The sequence below is a fragment of the Ambystoma mexicanum genome, chromosome 3q (genome assembly GCF_040938575.1).
Source record: "Ambystoma mexicanum isolate Mex_15411 chromosome 3q, UKY_AmexF1_1, whole genome shotgun sequence".
Taxonomy (NCBI): Eukaryota; Metazoa; Chordata; class Amphibia; order Caudata; family Ambystomatidae; genus Ambystoma; species Ambystoma mexicanum.
The window spans coordinates 193,210,857-193,229,973 of NC_090926.1; the positions used below are offsets into that span (position 1 = coordinate 193,210,857).

Genomic DNA, 19,117 nt, shown 5'->3' on the forward strand with positions numbered 1-19,117 from the left:
GCCTGATTACCTTGTTCTTTTATTTCAATGCCGGGGCCAGAGTTCCGGTTTCATCCTGGAGTGTGATCGGACAGGCAACAGTTGGGAAAGATTGGACCGAGGACGGAACCATGGCAGAGACTGTCAGTCAGTGTTGCAACTCGCGATAAAGTTCTGGATGCTTTTCCGCTTGTTGTGGTTTGATGCAGGCTGTTTTTTGGTTTTCTTTTTTTCCTGGCCCTTTTTTCTTTCGTTGTCTTCTGGATTTGGATTGATGGAAGAGATCTTTGGTGTTTATAGAGTTGGAGATTACAATTCCCTCCTGTGGTTCAATGACATTCTCTCACGGAAGAGCGTGAATATTTCCTGATTCTCTTCAGCAAAACTGTTGTAAAACTGCAACTTGGAAACAAGGGGACATGTCCGGCCTGCGCTGACCCTCAAAAACGTCCCGCTCTTGGGTAACCAAGGTGTGGTTCAGACTGGGTACTTCCAGATTTAAAGGTTTAAGAACCGAGTATACCAAGTTTGTTCCTCCCAGCAAGTGTGCAACATTTGTGTCCAGCATGTCCAACCTCTTCGTATCACATCCTTGATGGTGTCGTAGAGTCTCAACATTGATTCTAATACAAGGTGCAGTGCTGAAATTGATGCCGGCCCCAAGGAGTCCATCTGTGTTGCAAGAGCTGTGTTGCCTCTCAGTGCTGCATGACCGGGCGTAAAGAAGTCCATATTCACTGGGTGCTTTAAAATTGATTTAGGCTTTTTCGGAAGTGTTGGCGCTGAATTTCCCAAACGGGAGCTGGAGGACACCCCCCTTGGTTCCAAGGTTAAGTCCACACCCGAGGCAGTTGTTATGAAACTACTTTTAGTGATGCCTTCCCTGTCATGGCGAAGGCACTCAAAAGAAAGGTCCAGGACAATAGATTCATTCAAGATTTCCTTGGACTCTGTGCTCTGGCCGACTATCTTTCCCCTCCCTCAATACAACCTCTTCTTGCCCCAGCAAGTCCAGGTTTGTGCGTGGCGAAACATGTTTAGTGAGGTGGATATCGGGTTTTGCAGTGCCATTGCTAGGGTAAAGCTGTCATTCATAGAGGTCTGTGCCTCTTTAAGTGGACAAATTTGCTCTGTGGGTTGCATGGTCTCCGATAAGGCCATACCTGGCAAGAGGGGCATGGCTCTGCCCACTATGTCCGTGAATTGGGGTGGAGGAGATTAAGCCATTTACGACCCTGCTCCCACTAGGCCTTCCTGTGATGTACCTACAGGAATGGGAGCATCCATTCCCCCATCTAGATTGTTGCCTTTGATTTCCTTTAGAGCGGCCAACGCATTTTCAATGATTAAAATTCTGCTACTGCGTAATTTGGCAGTCGCCATGTTGACTGATGGGAAAGTGAAAGTCCATGAACCCCAAGAACGTTCTTGCAGCACTTAGTACCTGATAGAGAGCCCAATGACACACTGGCCCCCAATTCTGGCAAATGAACCAGCAAAATTTCCCAGACAAGCCAGTTCATTGTGTTACCTTGCAATTTTATATTTTTAGCTTTCCCCGTCACAACAGCCCACAGTCTTTCTGGTAACCGATTCAATGAATGATAGCATACATCCGCGGTAACAGTCAATACCACTGTAATAGATGTCGCTGTAGCTCTGCTCTTAGTCTTACCCAAAACTTCTTCAGTAACAACGGCGGTGGCAATCCCAATGGCCGACAAAGCAGCGTTGATATAACGGGAGGGCGATAGCTCAGATTGTCACAGTACACCTCTGCCAAACAGCCCAACCCTCTATGCGCACTCTGCCCTGCTCTGCTTGTGGGGGGTGCTTTTAAAGTCATGGCAAAGAAATGGTAGACAGACCCAGGCTGAGCTTGATAGTTCTCTCCAGTGAAGGTAGCAAATTACTGTCTACAGTAGCATAGGGTATTGCATCGAATTTCAAGAACTGCACAATCACCCACCAAGACACAGAAGAATACCAGCAGAACATCTGCAGATTCACCTAGAAGAACCATCCCTCTACTAAATAAATGACCACAGTGGAAGGGAGCAAGGGAACATTTAATCATACAGACAAAAATAAGTAAAACCGGTAATTCATTAAAACACATAAATAGCAACAACCATGCAGCAGCTTGTTAAAGTGCAAATGCTTCACAACAATGTGCAAATCTCATAGCTGAGATACAATTATTTAAAGTGCATCACAAAACTATGTGCACATGTCTGGCATACATTACATTGTTTAAAGTGCATCTGCAAATACCTCAAGTGGCTAGTATGAGGCGCAATCATAGATGGCTCAATCCATCTAGCCCACTGTACACCTTCAAGTAAAAGTGCAACCAATGTCCTCCTAAATAGCAGAAATATGTTGGTATATGTGTGTGGGATAGCTTCTGGGTTATCTACGCTACCTAATGGCATTCGCATACTCCTGGCTATTTTGCCGCTTTCCGCAACTGTGGCCCATGGAACCGTTGATCAGTATGTACTTATGGGGGCTGTTATGTTTGTGCCTGAGTCACTCTGTACAGAGGCTTAAGGATTCATGAACGCTGTATCTATCGTTTGATAAATTGAAGTAGAGATTGCAGCATCCACTCATTCCTAGCTCTGCATGTCTGCTACAGTATTGGCGTTCTGGCAATGTGATTGATGAACGATAAGTTTGTTGTTTAGCGTGATGGTCAGTTATCCTTTGTTAGTGTTTCCACTAAGCTTTGGTTAGACAGGGAAGTCCTCAGCAGAGTAGGGATGTAGTAGAAAGGGTATTTGCACCCCCTGGGACCAGCCACTATAACCACCTACCCCCCTCACAGGTTCGAAACTATGCGAGGCACAATGTACACAGTCTGGAAGAAACCCACTCACAAGAAGATTTTACACTTGCGTTTATTTATTAATAAGCCAACTAAATCCAAGCAGCAGTTTTCAATAAAATGGGATTAAAATGCAAGCTAAACAATGCAGGTTATTAGTTACAGGTGAGATGCAATAATGTTCTTGCGCTCTTAGAAATCGCTGATCTTGGCACAATCTCGTCACATCAAGAACTTGCGCCGCCCTCGTGCCTGGCGCCTCTCCCTCCCGAGACTGGCCTAGCCCCGGCTCTGCAGCATGCACGGAGGTGGGATTTGACAGCGAGCCTCTGCCCTTCAGTGCTGGCTGGTTTCCGGGTGCTGCTTTGCGCTCACGATCCAAACAGCCCAGGACGAGTCCCTCCCTTCCTAGAGCAGACAAGGCTTCTTATTAGGTCTTCCAGTCAATCAGTGTGATGCACTGGATTTTCTAGAAGTTTCTTAACACAACCCCCTTTGCGCAAAACATGTTTTCTATAGGAAAGCTTCCACTCTCCTTAGCGCTCAGGCCCCCTCCTTTTTTCTTCTGGAAAACTCTCCCTGGAATGCGCCTTATCAGTGCACCTGCTAGTGCGGAGCGCGGTGGAAGGCAGTGCTGGACTAATGCCCGCCCACAGTGGAGCTTCTTGCGGGAAATAGCTGTTTACGAGCTGAAAAGCTTTTTCAATTAACCCCCCTAAGCACAGAAGGGCTCTTAAGATGGCCATCTATCTATGAGGAACCATTCAGCAGCATTTTTCTACACTCTTCGAATAAGTTCTATGTAGCATTATGTATGTGCAACAAGCCTTAGGCCTAAATATGTAGCATAGGTAGCTCAGTGGGTTAACGCCAGTGCTTCACACTACAAGGGATAGTGAGGTATTTTGAACATATTTCTTCAAGAGTAAAATGGCGTATGTTGACAAATCCTCAAACAGTTGTTCGCCTCGCATTATTGACCCTTCACAGTACAGACCAATCCAACTGATCGGTCAGGCCAACAACATGGGCATGAAATTGGTAAATCCAGAATTGCTCCAGTCTAGTCAACAGGGTTCCACGCTTATTACTGTGTGACACAACTTTCCCCAACAACCCACCACACAAAATACTCTTCAGTATGTAGTGCTTCACAAGCTTCCCACGCTTTGTTTGGGTGATTTTCCAGTGTCTCATCATTGCGGTTAGGTTGGTCAGAAGTAAAGTGGCCAGTTAGGACTTGAGTCCTTAGGAGACTTGCTCTACTTAATGTACTAACCGCTGTGAACGGTTATATTTTACAGTGCTATTGTTTAATGGCACAATATGCATATGTTCACAGCACTTTAACTTCTGCAAGAGTTTACTCCTTTGCCTCATAGTATTCCACCTTCATTTGTGCTCCCGAAGTTTCACATCTACTGACAACCAAATACATCGCCACAGCTTCAGGTACTTTGTGACTTATGACAAGCTTCACTCTTGGGTACTTCAATACCTTCAAGTAAGCAAGGCACTCTTCCTCAACTGCCTTTCTTGTCTGCACCAATACGCCACCACAACTTCAGTATTTTGTGCTTTGAAACAGTTTTCAAAATAGAGCAAGATTCACTCTTGGGTACTTCAACACCTTGAAGTAGAAAAGGCACTCTTCCTCAACCTTTCTTTCCAGAGGGGCAGCCTCTTTGTCTTTCTTGTCTGTCGGCAACCAACAACTTAAAATTGCCTTTGAAACCCACTTCCATTTTCCTTCTATAGTCTTTGGCAATGTAGGTTTTATCCACTTCAAAGAATATTTATAAGCATCAGGTTTCCCTTCCCCCAACCATGCCTTCATCCCTCTGCCACCTGTTAGCCAGAATAATTACCCAGAAGCTTTGTTGCCACTCTCTTGGCTTCAGGCAAGTCTTGCACACTTGTATCGTAGGCAATGCATAAATTCTAATTAGCTCACAGTGCTTTTTGAACTATTCTCTGGATTGGCGAAAGGACGGTTTCAGCCTTAATTGGGGAATACCAGGTCCACTCTTGGCTTGGGCAATGCTTGCTCTCTCCAACTTCAAACCAGATTGTAACACTTGATTTCTCTTCATGAGCAATTGTTGTCAGCGTGAATAATGATTCAGAGGTCACTCTTCCTCTGTGAAGTGTAATTAGGCACACAAGACCACTTGATGTATTTTACAAAGTTTAAAGTTTAACACGCGAATGAAAGAGAAAATACCCAATCACACGCGATTGCTACATTTCAAGTGTCCCATTGTTAAAGACTCAACGAACAACTTCACCTCACATCTGCTCTTACGCAAGTGATTATTAAGCTGGATCTTGTTGCCGGCAGTGCTTGCACAAGGAATCGGAACGCCAGGTTTAACTCACCAGCTTCTGTGTTCCTTTCTCCAAGTGTTGTACAGCTTCTGGCTTCACTTGGGACCCACACCCTTCCTCACTAAAGGTGTCTCTGATCTGGCCACTCAATTAAGGCGCCCCTCACGCTCCTGAGACCCACGGCTTCACAACTGCTCTTTACCACAGTCTCGAACACGCTCCTTGCTGCGCAATGTCTGCAATTTGGCTCACATGGGGAAAGGCAGCCTTCCTGCATGCCCTCTGCTGCGGAGCCTCTGCGCCTCAGAATTTGGGGGAACAAGACCTCACAGGACAAGCAGGTGAAATCTGCATCAGAGTCGTGGCGTCCCTTTGGTTCGGTTCTCCCACTTCTGCCTAGATTGCCAAACAGTGCCTTCTTTCTTCTGCCTTTGCTACTCCTGCATACACTTCAGCCACACTTCCAGCTCCTTCCAATTGCCTGCACCTGAGGGGCCCATTAAGCCGCTCAAGGCTATTGGGTATAATTGCCTGACTACTACTAAAGGATGACTCTTCAGCCCTCTTCCTCGTCCCAGTATTTATGGGATTTTGGGACTTGTAGTTCCCAACAACAAAATGAGTTCTAGGTAAGTTGATTTCCCTGAAGGTCATTCAAAGATGAACCATTAGAATTCGTTGTTACAGAAGTCCATTTATTTGAGGCAGTATTTCTAAATTCCTTTCTATTATACCTTTGGGAGTAGGGAGCATTTTTATCCTGAAGTGCTTTACATGGTCTTTGTTGTTAAGGTCTGTTCAGGTTTTAAGGCATTTGTGCCCAGAACCGCACATTGTATGTGTTTCAGATACATCATAATGACAATAGGTCATTACCTGTTTTTGCAACTTTAAAAGGTTTTCCCTTTTAAAGGACACATACCGTCTCTCATCCCACAGCATCTCCTCACCACCCTGTGCCTTGTCTCCTCCCATGTGATCCTGCTGTACACCACCCCCAAGGTCAGGATCAGAAAGTGTCTGCCTTTCCCTGACTGTAGAGTTTAGGCAGGGGTTTGGTGAGGGATCCATAGGATTCTTCAGTCGCTTCAATGTATCAATAATATGTAGGAAAACCTACAGTACATTGAACTCATTTGGAATCCATTTATTTTGCCCAAAGGATCATGCACACATAAGCCATTCAATTTCCAATAAACTGCTTCTTTATTTAATAAAAAATGACAGACGTGTTCTTGCTCACTCCAAGACCCACTTCTCTTGCTACACACAGCAATGGGAAAGCTAACTGCCATCTTAAGGTTTTTATTCCAAACCTATTACACTATTGGTATCTCTGTTAACTTTGATCATGTTACAAGAATACCAGCATAGCAGACGCTGGGCCTCATTACGAGTCCGGCGGTAGCAGTGCCGGAAAAAACGTCAGGCTGCCGCCGGACCCTGAATACCATTCCGCCTCCATGATTGCCGGAATCACTGGGGCATTACAACCCTGGTGACCCGGTAATTCCGGAGGCGTAATTCCGTAAATCCCCATTCACATGGAGTCCCATAGGACTTCATGGGGATGGGGAAAATGGAAACACTGGTTCCGTCTGTGACTGAGCCAGTGTTTCCATTTCCGTCTGCAGACGGATGGCGTTACTCCCGCCAGGTCAGACCTGACTGGAGTGACACCTCCTGCCTGCAGAACTCCGAATCAGCCGCTCCGGAAACAACGGTGGCGGTGGATTTACCACCACCGTTGTTTCCGGACCGGCTGGGTCATAATGAGGCCCACTGTCTTCATAGTAGCTATCGCAAATGACAATGATATTGGTGGTATGGAAATGTTTGAGCACATACGCTTAGATGGACATGGTGAAAGCAAGCCTAATGATTTTGAGTAAGCCGGTCAGGTTGAAACCATGTGGCTCAGTCTGGTTAAATGGCAAAGAAAGAAAAGAGAAAGGGCACATTTGTAATATGTTTAATTTCACAATGGCTCTGGTGGTTATCCAAGTTGAGGCAGTTAATTTTTCCCAGCGGTGCAACACATTCCTTTCGTTTCTCCATTAAAATTTCAGAGCCTTGCAATAAGGACACATTTCAGTCATGGTGCAGATGAGAACATGCCGGCTCAAACTATAATCATCAGCTGGGTTGTACTGGAATGCAAGGAGATTGTAGTTGCGTGATTGCTGAGCAGAGAGTCGTGTGTGATGCTGATCTACTGTTTCTCGTTGAAGTTTTTCAGCCACTCTTAAGCCTGTCGCGTTCATTCTGTTGAGAACGAAGCAGATCTGAAGCTGCAGAACGCGATCGCTGTGCTTGCAACCGTGCATCCTGAAGTCTGGCCGCACGTCGCTCTGCTGTTTCCGCGGCATGTATTTGAGCCACAGAAACATTGAAATGGAATTGTAAAATATTTAGTATAGCCTGTGTTGCTTTTACATCCAACAGATGGCACTGTTTTGCAGTGAAATGTTTAGTATAGCATGTGTTGCTTTTAAGTCCAACGGATGGCGCTGATTTTCAGAAAAAGTATGTTTTTACCTGTCACAGATGTGACATCTATGTATAGTAGGTATATAAAAACAGGCGCCTATTTGAATGCAACGTTGTGTCAAAATTTCGAAGTAATCGGTGAAGAACCTTCGGAGATTTAAGATTTAAGATTTTGAACAAACAATTACATTTTTAGTTATATATAGAAGATGCCGTTTATTGGAAATTGAATGACTGAGGTATGCAGTATCATTTGGCCAAGATAAATGGGTTCCAATTTAGGCGGTGTACTGTAAATTGGGGAGGCCATTGTCTCCAATCAACCGCATAAGGCATGTGATCACGCAAACTTGCCACAGAACTTTAGAGTTGCTAGCAGTTTTCAAAACACTTCAGGCTTTCCAAAATCTGTTGATTTGGGAACAATGTGCTAATCAATAGACAGTGCAACAGCCATGTTTTACAACCACAAATGGGGCAGGACTCATTCCCTCAATCTGTCCACACTAGCACAGAAGATCTGGAACTGGCGTCTCAAGAGAGGAATAAATCTCCAATCACATGTTCCAGGGGAACACAACTGCCTAGCAGATAGGCTAAGTAGAAGCGCATATCGACCCTCAGAACATGAGTGCGAGTTGCATTCGGATATTCTACACAACATTATTAGACGTTGGGGTATCCAGAAATAGATCTATTTGCCACAAAAGAAAACACATGCCTAAATTACTCCTGCAGATTCCTGCAGCAGGGATCCAAGGGGAACGCTCTGTGGATCAGTTGGTCAGGGATATTTGCTTATGCTTCTCCTCCAATCCCACTGTTGAACAGGGTAATCCACAAGATGCACCAAGAGAAAGTAACAATGATCAAAATAGCTCCCATGTGGGCTCGTCTGATGTGGCTCTCCCACCTCCTCAAAATGTCCATCTGCCCTCCAATGAAACTGCTATGTCCTTCCAACATACTGTCACAGAATCAAGGGTTTAACCCTTCATCCTCAAAGCTAAACGACCAACTTACCTGCTTGGCTCCTGAAGTCATAGAGTTCAGCCACCTTAATTTGCCTGTCTGATGCATGGAAATTCTGGCTCGCAAAACCAACACTAGACATTGCTACCTTAACAAGTGGAAACTGTTTGTAGTTTGGTTTAAGAAGTCAAATATCAATCCTATTGACTGTTCTCAATCACATATAGTCAGTGCTCCAGATAGGATTTTAGCGTGAAAGTATTTTTTATAGTAAATCCAATTTCAAGAAAGTAAAAATGAGTTTCCACCTTTGCAAAGTTTCTGACAACTTTCCGATTTGTTCGTAAAATGAAAACTGTTCTAAACATTAGTGATAAAGAACTTGTAGGTACGTTCTACCTAGCTTCATCTTCATTATACTTAGACACCAAAACTCTGTTAAGAACTACTACATTTGCCAGCTAGTTACAAAATAAATCAAGTCCCTCACTCTACCAGCATCACTTCTCTTTCTCTCTGGCCTACTGTTGCTGACTGGCACTACCTGCCTGTCAGCCACTACATGTTTTTGCTCCATTTCTCCTTCCCTTTGCTACTTGCTTTCCCCAGTGTCTCACTTTCTGATGATCTGCTTCTCACCCTTAAGTGTTGCTATGTCAGGTTTTGCAGTCTGTTGCTCCCTTTCCCATCTCTCTGTTCAATTATTGCCTTTTCCCTCCTATATCTTGCTGTATTGATTGATATAACTAATGTTCCTCTCATATGTCATTACTCTTATGTTTTTTCATGTTCTTCGTTGTGATTGCTACTCCTTTTGATCATCTTTCTTGCACTGCCTCTTATGTTATTGGTCTGCCTTTCTCTGGTCTTGCTTTTGTTTCCAGCTCTATACTGCCTGCTGTTTATCTGTGTTTTCTTATTTTACTGTCTCTAAATGTCCCTTTTTGCTCTGCTTCTATCCCTCACTCCTATTGTGTGTGTGTGTGTGTGTATGTGTTGTGTGTGTGTCGTATTATTTATCTCTGTTTCCCTTCTCACTATTTTGGTTGTTCTCTCATGTAGCTCATTGGTCTCTCTTCCTGTTTTGGATTGCCTAGTATGTTCTCTGTGGAATCCCCCCTCAACCTCCACCCCAACTTTGTTCTCTGGTATTGCTTAGGTTCAGAGTTGTTCTTCTCCTGTTTTTCTGTTTGATTATTGACAAGGCACCAATAAATATCCAAAAAAGCTGAAAATGCCTTTTCTATTTACAAATCCAGTGCAGCTTTACTGTTTACTATTTACTACTAAATCCAGGGCGCTCCTTCTAGATGTGTGCAAAACTTGATTTGACAATTAGGCTGGGAATATAGAGTTAGAGGTTTGTCTCACCAGATTCAGCACTTGATGAATGCAGATGCTTTACCAGCACTGTATGCCATTTCAAGTATAGCAGCCCTCATGGTATGTGTGTTCTACTTCTGAGCCATTACAGGTATAGCAGCCCTGATGAGGTGTGCTCTGAGCCATTACTGGTATAGCATCCGCAATGAAATGTGATGAAATGTGTGTGCTCTGTATCGCTGAACATTTAGTAGGCCATTTGAGAAGTGGAAACCTAAGTCCGTTCTATTACAATTGAATGTTACTTGCATCTTAAACACATACCTCTGATGCAGACGCATTAACTCATCTATCAACAAGATTTGAAAACAGGTTACTCGATCTCTGCAGCAGGGTTATTGACCTACTGAGCTACCTTTCCCAACAGGCTGTTGACTCTGAAAGGCACATAGGGTTAGGGTCTTGGCAGTTCCATGTGAGGCTTAACTGGCTTGTCAAAACCTTAATATATGTTTGGACTATCCTACATGCGAGTCAGGAGATTTCATAATGAGGCTTTGAAATGTGCTTGATTTTTGGCAGTGGGCCTCAGTAATCAGACATGGGAGGAAAAGCGCAAGACCAAGTAGGAGGGATTGAAGTATATGACAGCATAGCCATTTTCTCACACTGTCTGCCAGTGTGCATCACACTAGCTCAGAAGAATGGTGGGAAGAGCTCAGACACTATTCTTGTTCAGTACTTTAGCTCTCTGCAGAAAACACCCAACACTTGTTGGTGCTGTGCCATTACACCAGCTATTAAGAAATGCAGGGACTTTCCCAAAACATAGCAGTCCTGCTAGGAAATGTGGGCATGATCCAATCAGCCCTGCTATGAATAATTTGCATTGTGCCTTGACACCTATAGAAGCTCCGCTTATAAATTGGGCACCTTTGCATGAATATATAGCAGTCCTGTTGAGAGATAACAGTACAATGTGCACCACTGAAAATATATACAGCACTGCTTCTACCTGTATCCATTATGCAGTTTGTAGTCAAAAAAGGAGTTATGTCTAGATATTCCTTGCCCTCTAAGAAATCAAACTATGTACAGTGCCCGTTCATGCAAATGCTTGCACGCGAACACATGCAATTTTAAGACGGAAAAACACACATCTTCATATAGAACACCAAAAGCTTTTTCTTCTCACAAATGCCAAACAACTGCTTGCTGGGAAGCTCTCCTAAAAACTCAAGACATCAAGAAACCCAAGCCGTTGAATGCAACTGATGTGCTTCTGTGATGAAAAGAAAACGAAATGTCCATGCTGCAACTGTGATGCCTCCATTAAAGTGGATTAAAACTGAGGAAAATGAGGCAGAAATGCAGGCCTTGTTTTAGAACATTTTCATTTTCCACAATACTGCATGCGTCCTAAAGCAATGTGAACGCATGTTCATGATTCAAAATACGTTTAATAACACCTACAAAATGCAAGCAGTTGATCAAAGTGAACAAAACGCAAATTCCCTTCTAGATTATTAAGTAGGTATTCTCTTGATAGAATCATTAACAGAGGAGTGTTAAAAAATAAACTGACCAGGACTCATCCCAGTTGTCTCTTTCAAGGAACTTTGTCGATTGCTAAAGTAAGAGTGCATTTGCAAGCTTCTACTGGCCAGTCTGTCACCATTGAAATCCATGGTTTATGGGGGTGCTGCCACAAATAGCCTGAGTAAGTGGCACGCAAGAAAGAATTAAAAGGTTTGTATTGACAAGATTTCTGTGCGTAAAAAGGCATAATAGGCACCTTATCTGGAGGGCTGCATATAGTGCAATATTTATTACACTTATTCGACTCGGGTCTTGTTTTCAATTAATTGAAAGTCCATCTCGCAGCTTTATCTGCTGTACCACTTCTCAAAGCAAGATCTTAGTGGAAGTACCAATCATCAAAGCCTGCTTGGAAGGGACCATAAGTCTGAATCTGCCAATGGCAAATCTAGTTGGAATTTTAACATTTTTTCATAAGCAAGCTCATGGGCCATCCTTTTGAGCCAATGCATAAAGCAAGCCCAAAGGATCTAGCTCATAAGGTCGCCTTTCTCATAGCTATTAAATCTATTTGAAGACCGAGTGAACTTCATGCATTATCTGTGGCAGAACCCATTATCACAATACACAAAAAACAGTCGTTTTAGAACTCGCCCACGATTTTCTCCTAAATACATTTCTAAATTTCATGTGAACCAATAAATTGAACTGCCTGCTTTCTTTCAAAACCTGCAGAACGCAGGTGAAGGTGTGCTCCACACGCTGTATGTTCAAAGGGCAGTCATGTACTACCTGAACAAACTAAACAGTTCAGGAAACCAGAACAGTTATATGTTCCTTGGCAGCCAGAAGAGAAGGGGCCCCTGTCTCAAAGGCTACTATTTCTAGATGGATTGTAAGGAGCATCCAGCACTATTGCACATTAGTAAACAAGACACTCCCTTGTACACCTAAAGCTCACTCCACACATGGCACAGAGGCTACTTTAGCATTTATTGGTAATGTGCCACTAGATGCAATATCTAAAGCAGCCACGTGCAGTTTTGTAAAAACGTTAACACAACATTATTGTGATGATGCACAAGTCGCGAATGACTCACAGGTGGGACAAGCAGTGCTAAAACATTTATCTTGGTTCCTTCTATCAATCCACCTCCTTCTCCTGGTGCTACTTGCTAGTCTATGCAACGCATGTGATTCTAGGTATATCAACAAGCCTCAGAAGACAAATATGGCATACCTGTAATCATCTTTCTGATGCTTGTATCTGCTTAGATTCACATGCGCCCAACTTGCCTCTGCTCACTGGGGGTAGAAGCACCATAGACAAACTGTACATTTCTTCATATTCACACTTTACTATGTACCTTGTGCAACCTCTGGGAATAAATAATAATCTGAGGACCTTGGCGTGTGAGGGATCATGGGTACAGTGCATGTGACAGTAGGAGTAGTATTGGTCATTCCCAGTCTGTCCCTTCTAGAAATATCTTGTAATACTCCACACCATCCACTGGATGTCGGCCTAGTCCAAGCATATGAATCTTAGCAAATACAAGCATCTGACTATTACAAGTATGTAATATTTGTCATATATAACTTTCTTTGAAATAATCCTGGCCTTCTTCCAGAAAGATAAAGCAACTCTTACATGGCGCTTCCTTTTGCCTTTTCTGCTTCTTAGAGGACTTTGGTTTTCAGCACCGGCTCTGGGTGTACTCTGGAAGAAGAGGTGTGCACTGCTGGGTGTGTGACGAGTCAGCTCGGAAGCTGTCCCAGGCGGCCCGCACAGCAGTGGCTGAATATCTCAGTCTCATTAAGGTATGTTTTCTTGATTACTAGAAAATTATCATTTTCTTATGGCCATGTCAATGAAAGTGAATACTATGTGCTGTGGATACTGAAGTTGCCAGTACTACCTTATTGGCTCTCTGCATTGCTGGTGTGGCTGTGCTGGCAGCAACAGGTTACAGAGCAAAATGTTACTACCTAGAAAACTGAATTTGCCCAACTCTCTCTCTCTCTCTCTCTCTCTCTTGCTTGTTTTCTTTTCCTGAGGCATTTTTCCCAGGTTTCTCAGTTGTTATAAAAAATGCTTACGATATATTTTATTTTAACAATGCTAGTTTAGAGGACTCTAATGTTCAGTGCCTTTCAAATAAGATCTGTCACCAAAATGTTATATTGCTACATATCTTTGTGTGTGATTCTCAGGTGTTGTCCAGGTTGAAAGCTGAAAACAAATAACAATATCTAGGATAAATGGTAATTATAATTGGTTATTTATAACACGCTTAGTACCCAGAGGTTTCTAAGCGTGGACCCGGAGATCGAACCTGTGTTGCTCCACGTAGTCTTGCTCCCAAGGTGAGGGCATTGCCCCAGACCTATCCTCCCAGCTCTAATGCCGCACACCAGGCAGCAAGTCTGCCATGTGGTTCGATTTTTATTATTTATATCAGGGATAATCCCTCTCGGCTACAAAATTTGTCACATCTCCTAGCTGCCTGTGCTCTGGTGTACCTGGGGAAAAAGAGTTATTTATCGACTCCAAGCGTGCCTAGGTTCCCACCACCTTTATAATCTGTAGTTTTTCTTTTGCCCAAGGAGAGAGACGTAATAATATTTATCGAGCGCTGACCTAGCTTCGAGAAGCAAGAGTGCTTTACAGAGGTATACAGCAGTACAGATGCATAACAGAGTGCTTTACAGAGATGTACATCATTACGGATGCATACTGGATTGCTTTTCATTAGTAACAACAGAACAGATATACAGCAGGGGCAGGCTACAGAGGGGTACAGCTGTACCGGGTGGCGGGGAGGAGAGTGGTGGGCGGCGTCTAGCGAGCCGGGTGGTGTGAGAGGTGATGTGATGGCTTATGTTTTGTGGAGAGACTCCTTGAAAATGTGGGTCTTAAACTCTTTTCTGAATTGTGGGGGCATGTCTCATGCTGACCTGGGGGGGGGGGGGGGGGGGGAAGTTCTACAGTCTTGGGGCATAGGCAGAGAAGGCACGCAATGCTCCTGCTAAATATTCAAGAGGGGCTTCTCTTACCCAGAGCGTGCATTTAAGTCTATAACATTGCTTCCAGTTGATTTGATGGCTGCATTTGCCACATGTATTGGATCCTGTACGAAGGGCTTGCATATCTGTCTGGATTCACTGGCCCACTTTCGAGTTCGATGGGGGCCAATTTTGATGGGTGTAGTAGGTGAGATTTTGAAAGCATCAGTCTGAAGAGGCACCAAGTTTCTATGGCTTTCCCAGAGGCGCTGCTCTTTCATCAATTCTCTTTAATTCCTACACGTGACCTCTGATGTGTGACCTCTGATGTGGCTGATCGAGGAATTGTCTGGGTTTTCAAACTTTGTTACTCTCGTGTATGCTTCTAGAGGAAGTTTTTTGGTAGCTTTCTGATTCGGCTTGGATGCAGGTCAAACAGATAAACTCTGTCTGGATTAGTGCCCATTTACAAATTGACCACATTGCCAGATGTGTCCCCTCCTTTGCCCCAGTACTCTGGACACACATTTAAACTCTGGCACATGTTTATCTGTCATACTGTAGCTGCTTCTACAATGGGATCACACATTTCTGGTAGTTGGTCCAAAAGTGAGCTACTAGATTGTTTTGGGACTGAAGAACTGATCATCTCACCAATTAAATTGAAAGTTGTTACCATCAAGTGGATATTACTTATGTTTCCTGGTCCCCAGTAATTGTCTGATCTGGGGTTGCCTTATTGTCTGCAAATACCTCTTTGTTCTCAAAGCAAATTACGGCTGGTATCTGTCTGTGAATAGATAGAATGTTTTCAGTCGGATGGTGGCAGCATTGCACGCCCTTCCAGTATCCCTCCAACTGTTTCCTTTTGTGCCATAGTCAAAACTCTTCCCTCATGAGCACAGTAGGAATATTATGCTTTTTAGCCCTTCTGTTGAAGATTTCTATTTAATGTCTTTATTCTTTGACTTCTCTATGGGATGCACTGCACAGCTAGCTGTTGGTTACAATGCGCTTACTGAACTAAATCAAAGGTGGCTATTATGTATGGAAATATATGTGCTAAATGATGGATGTTTTGCATTTAGCGTAGTGATTGGAAAAGGCTTTTCTGGCTTATAAAAGACATGCAGCTGTGAAGGCCATCTGAACTAATCTTGTTGAAGCTGAGTAGAAGTGTTGCCTGTAGTACTTTTTTTTATTTTTAATGTTTTGTGCACTATGCATGCCATTGTTTTTTGTCGTTGGTAGAAGAACTGATCATGATGTATTATCTATTCGTTTTTGACTCCCAAACTGAAATATCCCCCTTTTTTAAAAAATATTTTTTAACAGGGTGGGCAGGATGCAGTGAAGAAGGTCCAGCTCCCTGATACCCTTCATCCCTTCATCAGGTAAGATCTGAAACACTTGTTTAAAGGTAAATGGACATAATAAATCCAACACTATATTGTATTTGGATCACTTGTACTCTTGTTCTACTAACTGCACCACTTGTTCTACTAACTGCACCAGTGTCGTAAATATTGTTATAATAACAATATTCCGTTTTTATAAGCCTTCATGCGAATTCCTTTGCTTCTCAGCACTGCGTGTGACCAGGTGCTCAACGAATCCCATGCCCACGTTTCGGTTACTATTCTTAAAATGGGTAAACAAAGCTATGTGGGTTCCCACTCTTTAGCCTTATCCAGCTTAGTCCCTCAGACTTCCTTTGGGCCCTAGCGGGGCAGTCTGATTGTTCTGGCACCCTTCTCCCAATGACCGTCTCTTAACCTTCTCTGCATCCGCTTTTGTACTCTTGCCTCCCCCTCACTCTCTCCCTCTTTTTATTCTCCCTCTTCCTCTCCACAATGTCCCCTGGTCCTATGACATTCTGCCACTTCTCCTTTCTCCACCCTCCAACAAATTCTTTTCCCACTATCTGTCTCCACCAGCCAACTCCCTTCTGGACTCTTCCCTCCAATCAACACTGCCCCTGCCTCTCACATCCCCCTCGCTCTCTAACACACTCAGTCTCTCACACCTACTCGTAGCCCTCCCCTTCTACTCTCCATCCGAAACTCCCGTCAGTCGGTCTATCACTCGCATACAACCAAATTGGTACCACCCTCTCAGTCCCAACACATTATCACTCTCCTCCAACTCCTCCTCCGCCCGCTACACACTCCTTGCTGGTCATCTTGGTCCACCCCCTCCTCTCATCCTCATTCGTTCACCTTTCATTCTCTACTAAAGCTGCAGACTTTTTTTTATGGTCATCCGTTTTTGCGGGCTCCCATTGGATCTTTGGATCAGCTGCTCCTCTGGGCCAATCTCTGTCTGAGCTATACCCTTGAGGGCCGGAATAAGGCCTCGATCTTCACCTCCCTTTTGTCTCAATTTTCCTCTAGCCAGCCACTGGGCTAGAAGGGTTGTTCGCTCTGATTTTACTGATGTGCTTGGTGAGTCTCTGCTCAAACAGGATGTGGGGAGTTCTCTTGGGTTTCACTTGTTGTGTAGTCCACATCATTTTGGCTTCTGTACCACTGCTCCACTGTAGCCACTGTAAATGGGGTGGATGTTTGGTGTTCCATTCCGCTTCTAAAGAAGCAATCCCAGACCTATCCCATTTGCGGTCATTCTGTTTCTCCTACTCCAAGCTGGGTATTGTCCATGTGGTCCAGGTGCATTGTGGTGCTATCACTCCCAGTTTTAGTTTGTACTGAATTCTAGGTGTATGATCCATGCCTGATAGGTCTGGTTCAGGCTGGTCATCATATTTTCATGAATAGAAAGAAACCTGGCCACGGCAAAGGCTGATGGGCATTGGGTTAGAGAAAAGGGCGCTGATTGCCATGCATGGCTCCCGGCATGCCGGAGACAGGGGTCCCCCTAAACGCTGCATCTTCCTTTATAGGGTTATACCGATGGCCCTGTCACATGGGTTACTTAATAGGTTTCAGTGGAATCCAGCTCAGTGGTACCCTGTTATTCATCCTCTGAAGGGCACTATCCAACTGCATTATGTGATTACTGGTTGTACAAAGATCTCTGAAGCAAGGGCTTAACTCGCTGAGCTATTTTACCAGCAATTAACAATAGTTGCCATATTCGTCGGTTATCCTAACAATAGTTCAGACATAACAGTTTTCATACACAGCAAGTCACTAGTTATTCATTTATACAAACCACACATTAATATTTGCATAAATTATAATCATACCATTAGTCAGCTGCTGCTATCAATTTAGCCTGTACATGCAAACCTGCTACCCACTGAAGTGTAGGATCTTTGTTCACTAAGGTTGTTTGCTAAGAAAAACCTCTGCGACTTTTTCTGGGGAACGGAGGCAACACATGTTCCATATTACAGCTCTGTCTTCAATAAACTCAAGATACTATTTTGTGTATGGCAATCCAAGTTTCATGAAGTGTTGCCTTTGAGCAGCATTTTAGCAATATTTTGTAATTGCTTGGTGATATAAATCCTTTCGATATATATATATATTATGTATTACCAATGTACCATCTGCCTGTAACCAAGAGACCTCATGGTCGCATGTGCTCCACTTAATCAAATCTTCTTACAAAATCTCATGTAACAGCGCCTCGATGCCTCTGGGCTGTAAGTGTGCTATACAAATGCAAATAAATAAACCTAAATACCCAAGAAAAGGTATTCTCTGGAAATACATCTTTGTAAGATCATACCCTTGGAAAAAGGTTTGATCTGCAACCTTTTGTGTACTCTCTAAAATTGTAGTGAACTTTCAGACCGAAGCAAAACCCATCTGAATGGATTGTGTCCTCCCACAGATTCCTCGTCTTTTGATATATTCCTGCTGTAGCAGCGCAATTTTGGATTTTCTTTTCACCACCAGGTGGCGCAGTGCGACTTTGGCATTGAAAGCCCTTTGACACGCCTCGCTATCAGGACCAGACCTAACGTTGATACAAATAGCCGGCATAGTACCTCGTGACCTCAGTTCCTTTTTTCTGCATGCCCAGCCCACAACGGAATACCTAAAACAAACAGTGTTTTTCTGAAAACCATTATAAATGTGACAGCATGTTGATGGCCCAAGCCTTGCGGCTTTAAGCTTTGTAAGGATTGAGACGGTAAAATGTCACTCATCGATACTCGCAGGCTGTGCTTGTGGTGTCCAGAGAGAATTGTTATAGTTTCCACTCATTCGGCGCGTGTGCAATTTCTTATGCTGGGATTTACCCCATTGTCTTTTGCTGCGTTTGAAAAATGTAGTTCCACAAGGCTTGTGACTTTCATTTTTTCCAATCTTTTATTGTCTCGAATTCATCAATTGATGCTATAACAGGTGGTGCCGAAACATGTTTTGACCGAACAGGTCTTTTTCTAGGCTACCGTTCATAATTTTTAATAACAATGGATTTGATACATTTTTGGTGCCAATGTGGTCCCAAGATCGGGCATGCACCATTCGTGATTGGGTGTATATCATGCGACGTTTGTGTTTGGACATTTTATGTGTGGGTGATTTAATTCCCAGTGATCGTGATATATATACAGATTCATAGTTATTTGCAGATTGGTTCATACATATTCATTTTGCAGTCAAAAACAATTATCAATAGACAGTATTGAGTACATGATAAGGGAGAGAAAAGAAGAGATTTTCTTAAGTTTGGTTG

At 43.5% G+C, this 19,117-nt stretch overlaps 1 protein-coding gene across 1 annotated transcript in view; it reads left to right on the forward strand.

Moving 5' to 3' along the window:
* Positions 1–19,117, forward strand: part of PRIM1 (DNA primase subunit 1) — a 349,710-nt gene that overhangs the window by 190,441 nt on the left and 140,152 nt on the right. Inside the window, exons 5-6 of the mRNA XM_069653478.1 lie at positions 13,146–13,282; positions 15,803–15,861. Coding sequence (XP_069509579.1) covers positions 13,146–13,282; positions 15,803–15,861 — 196 coding nt within the window. The remainder of the gene's footprint in view (positions 1–13,145; positions 13,283–15,802; positions 15,862–19,117) is intronic.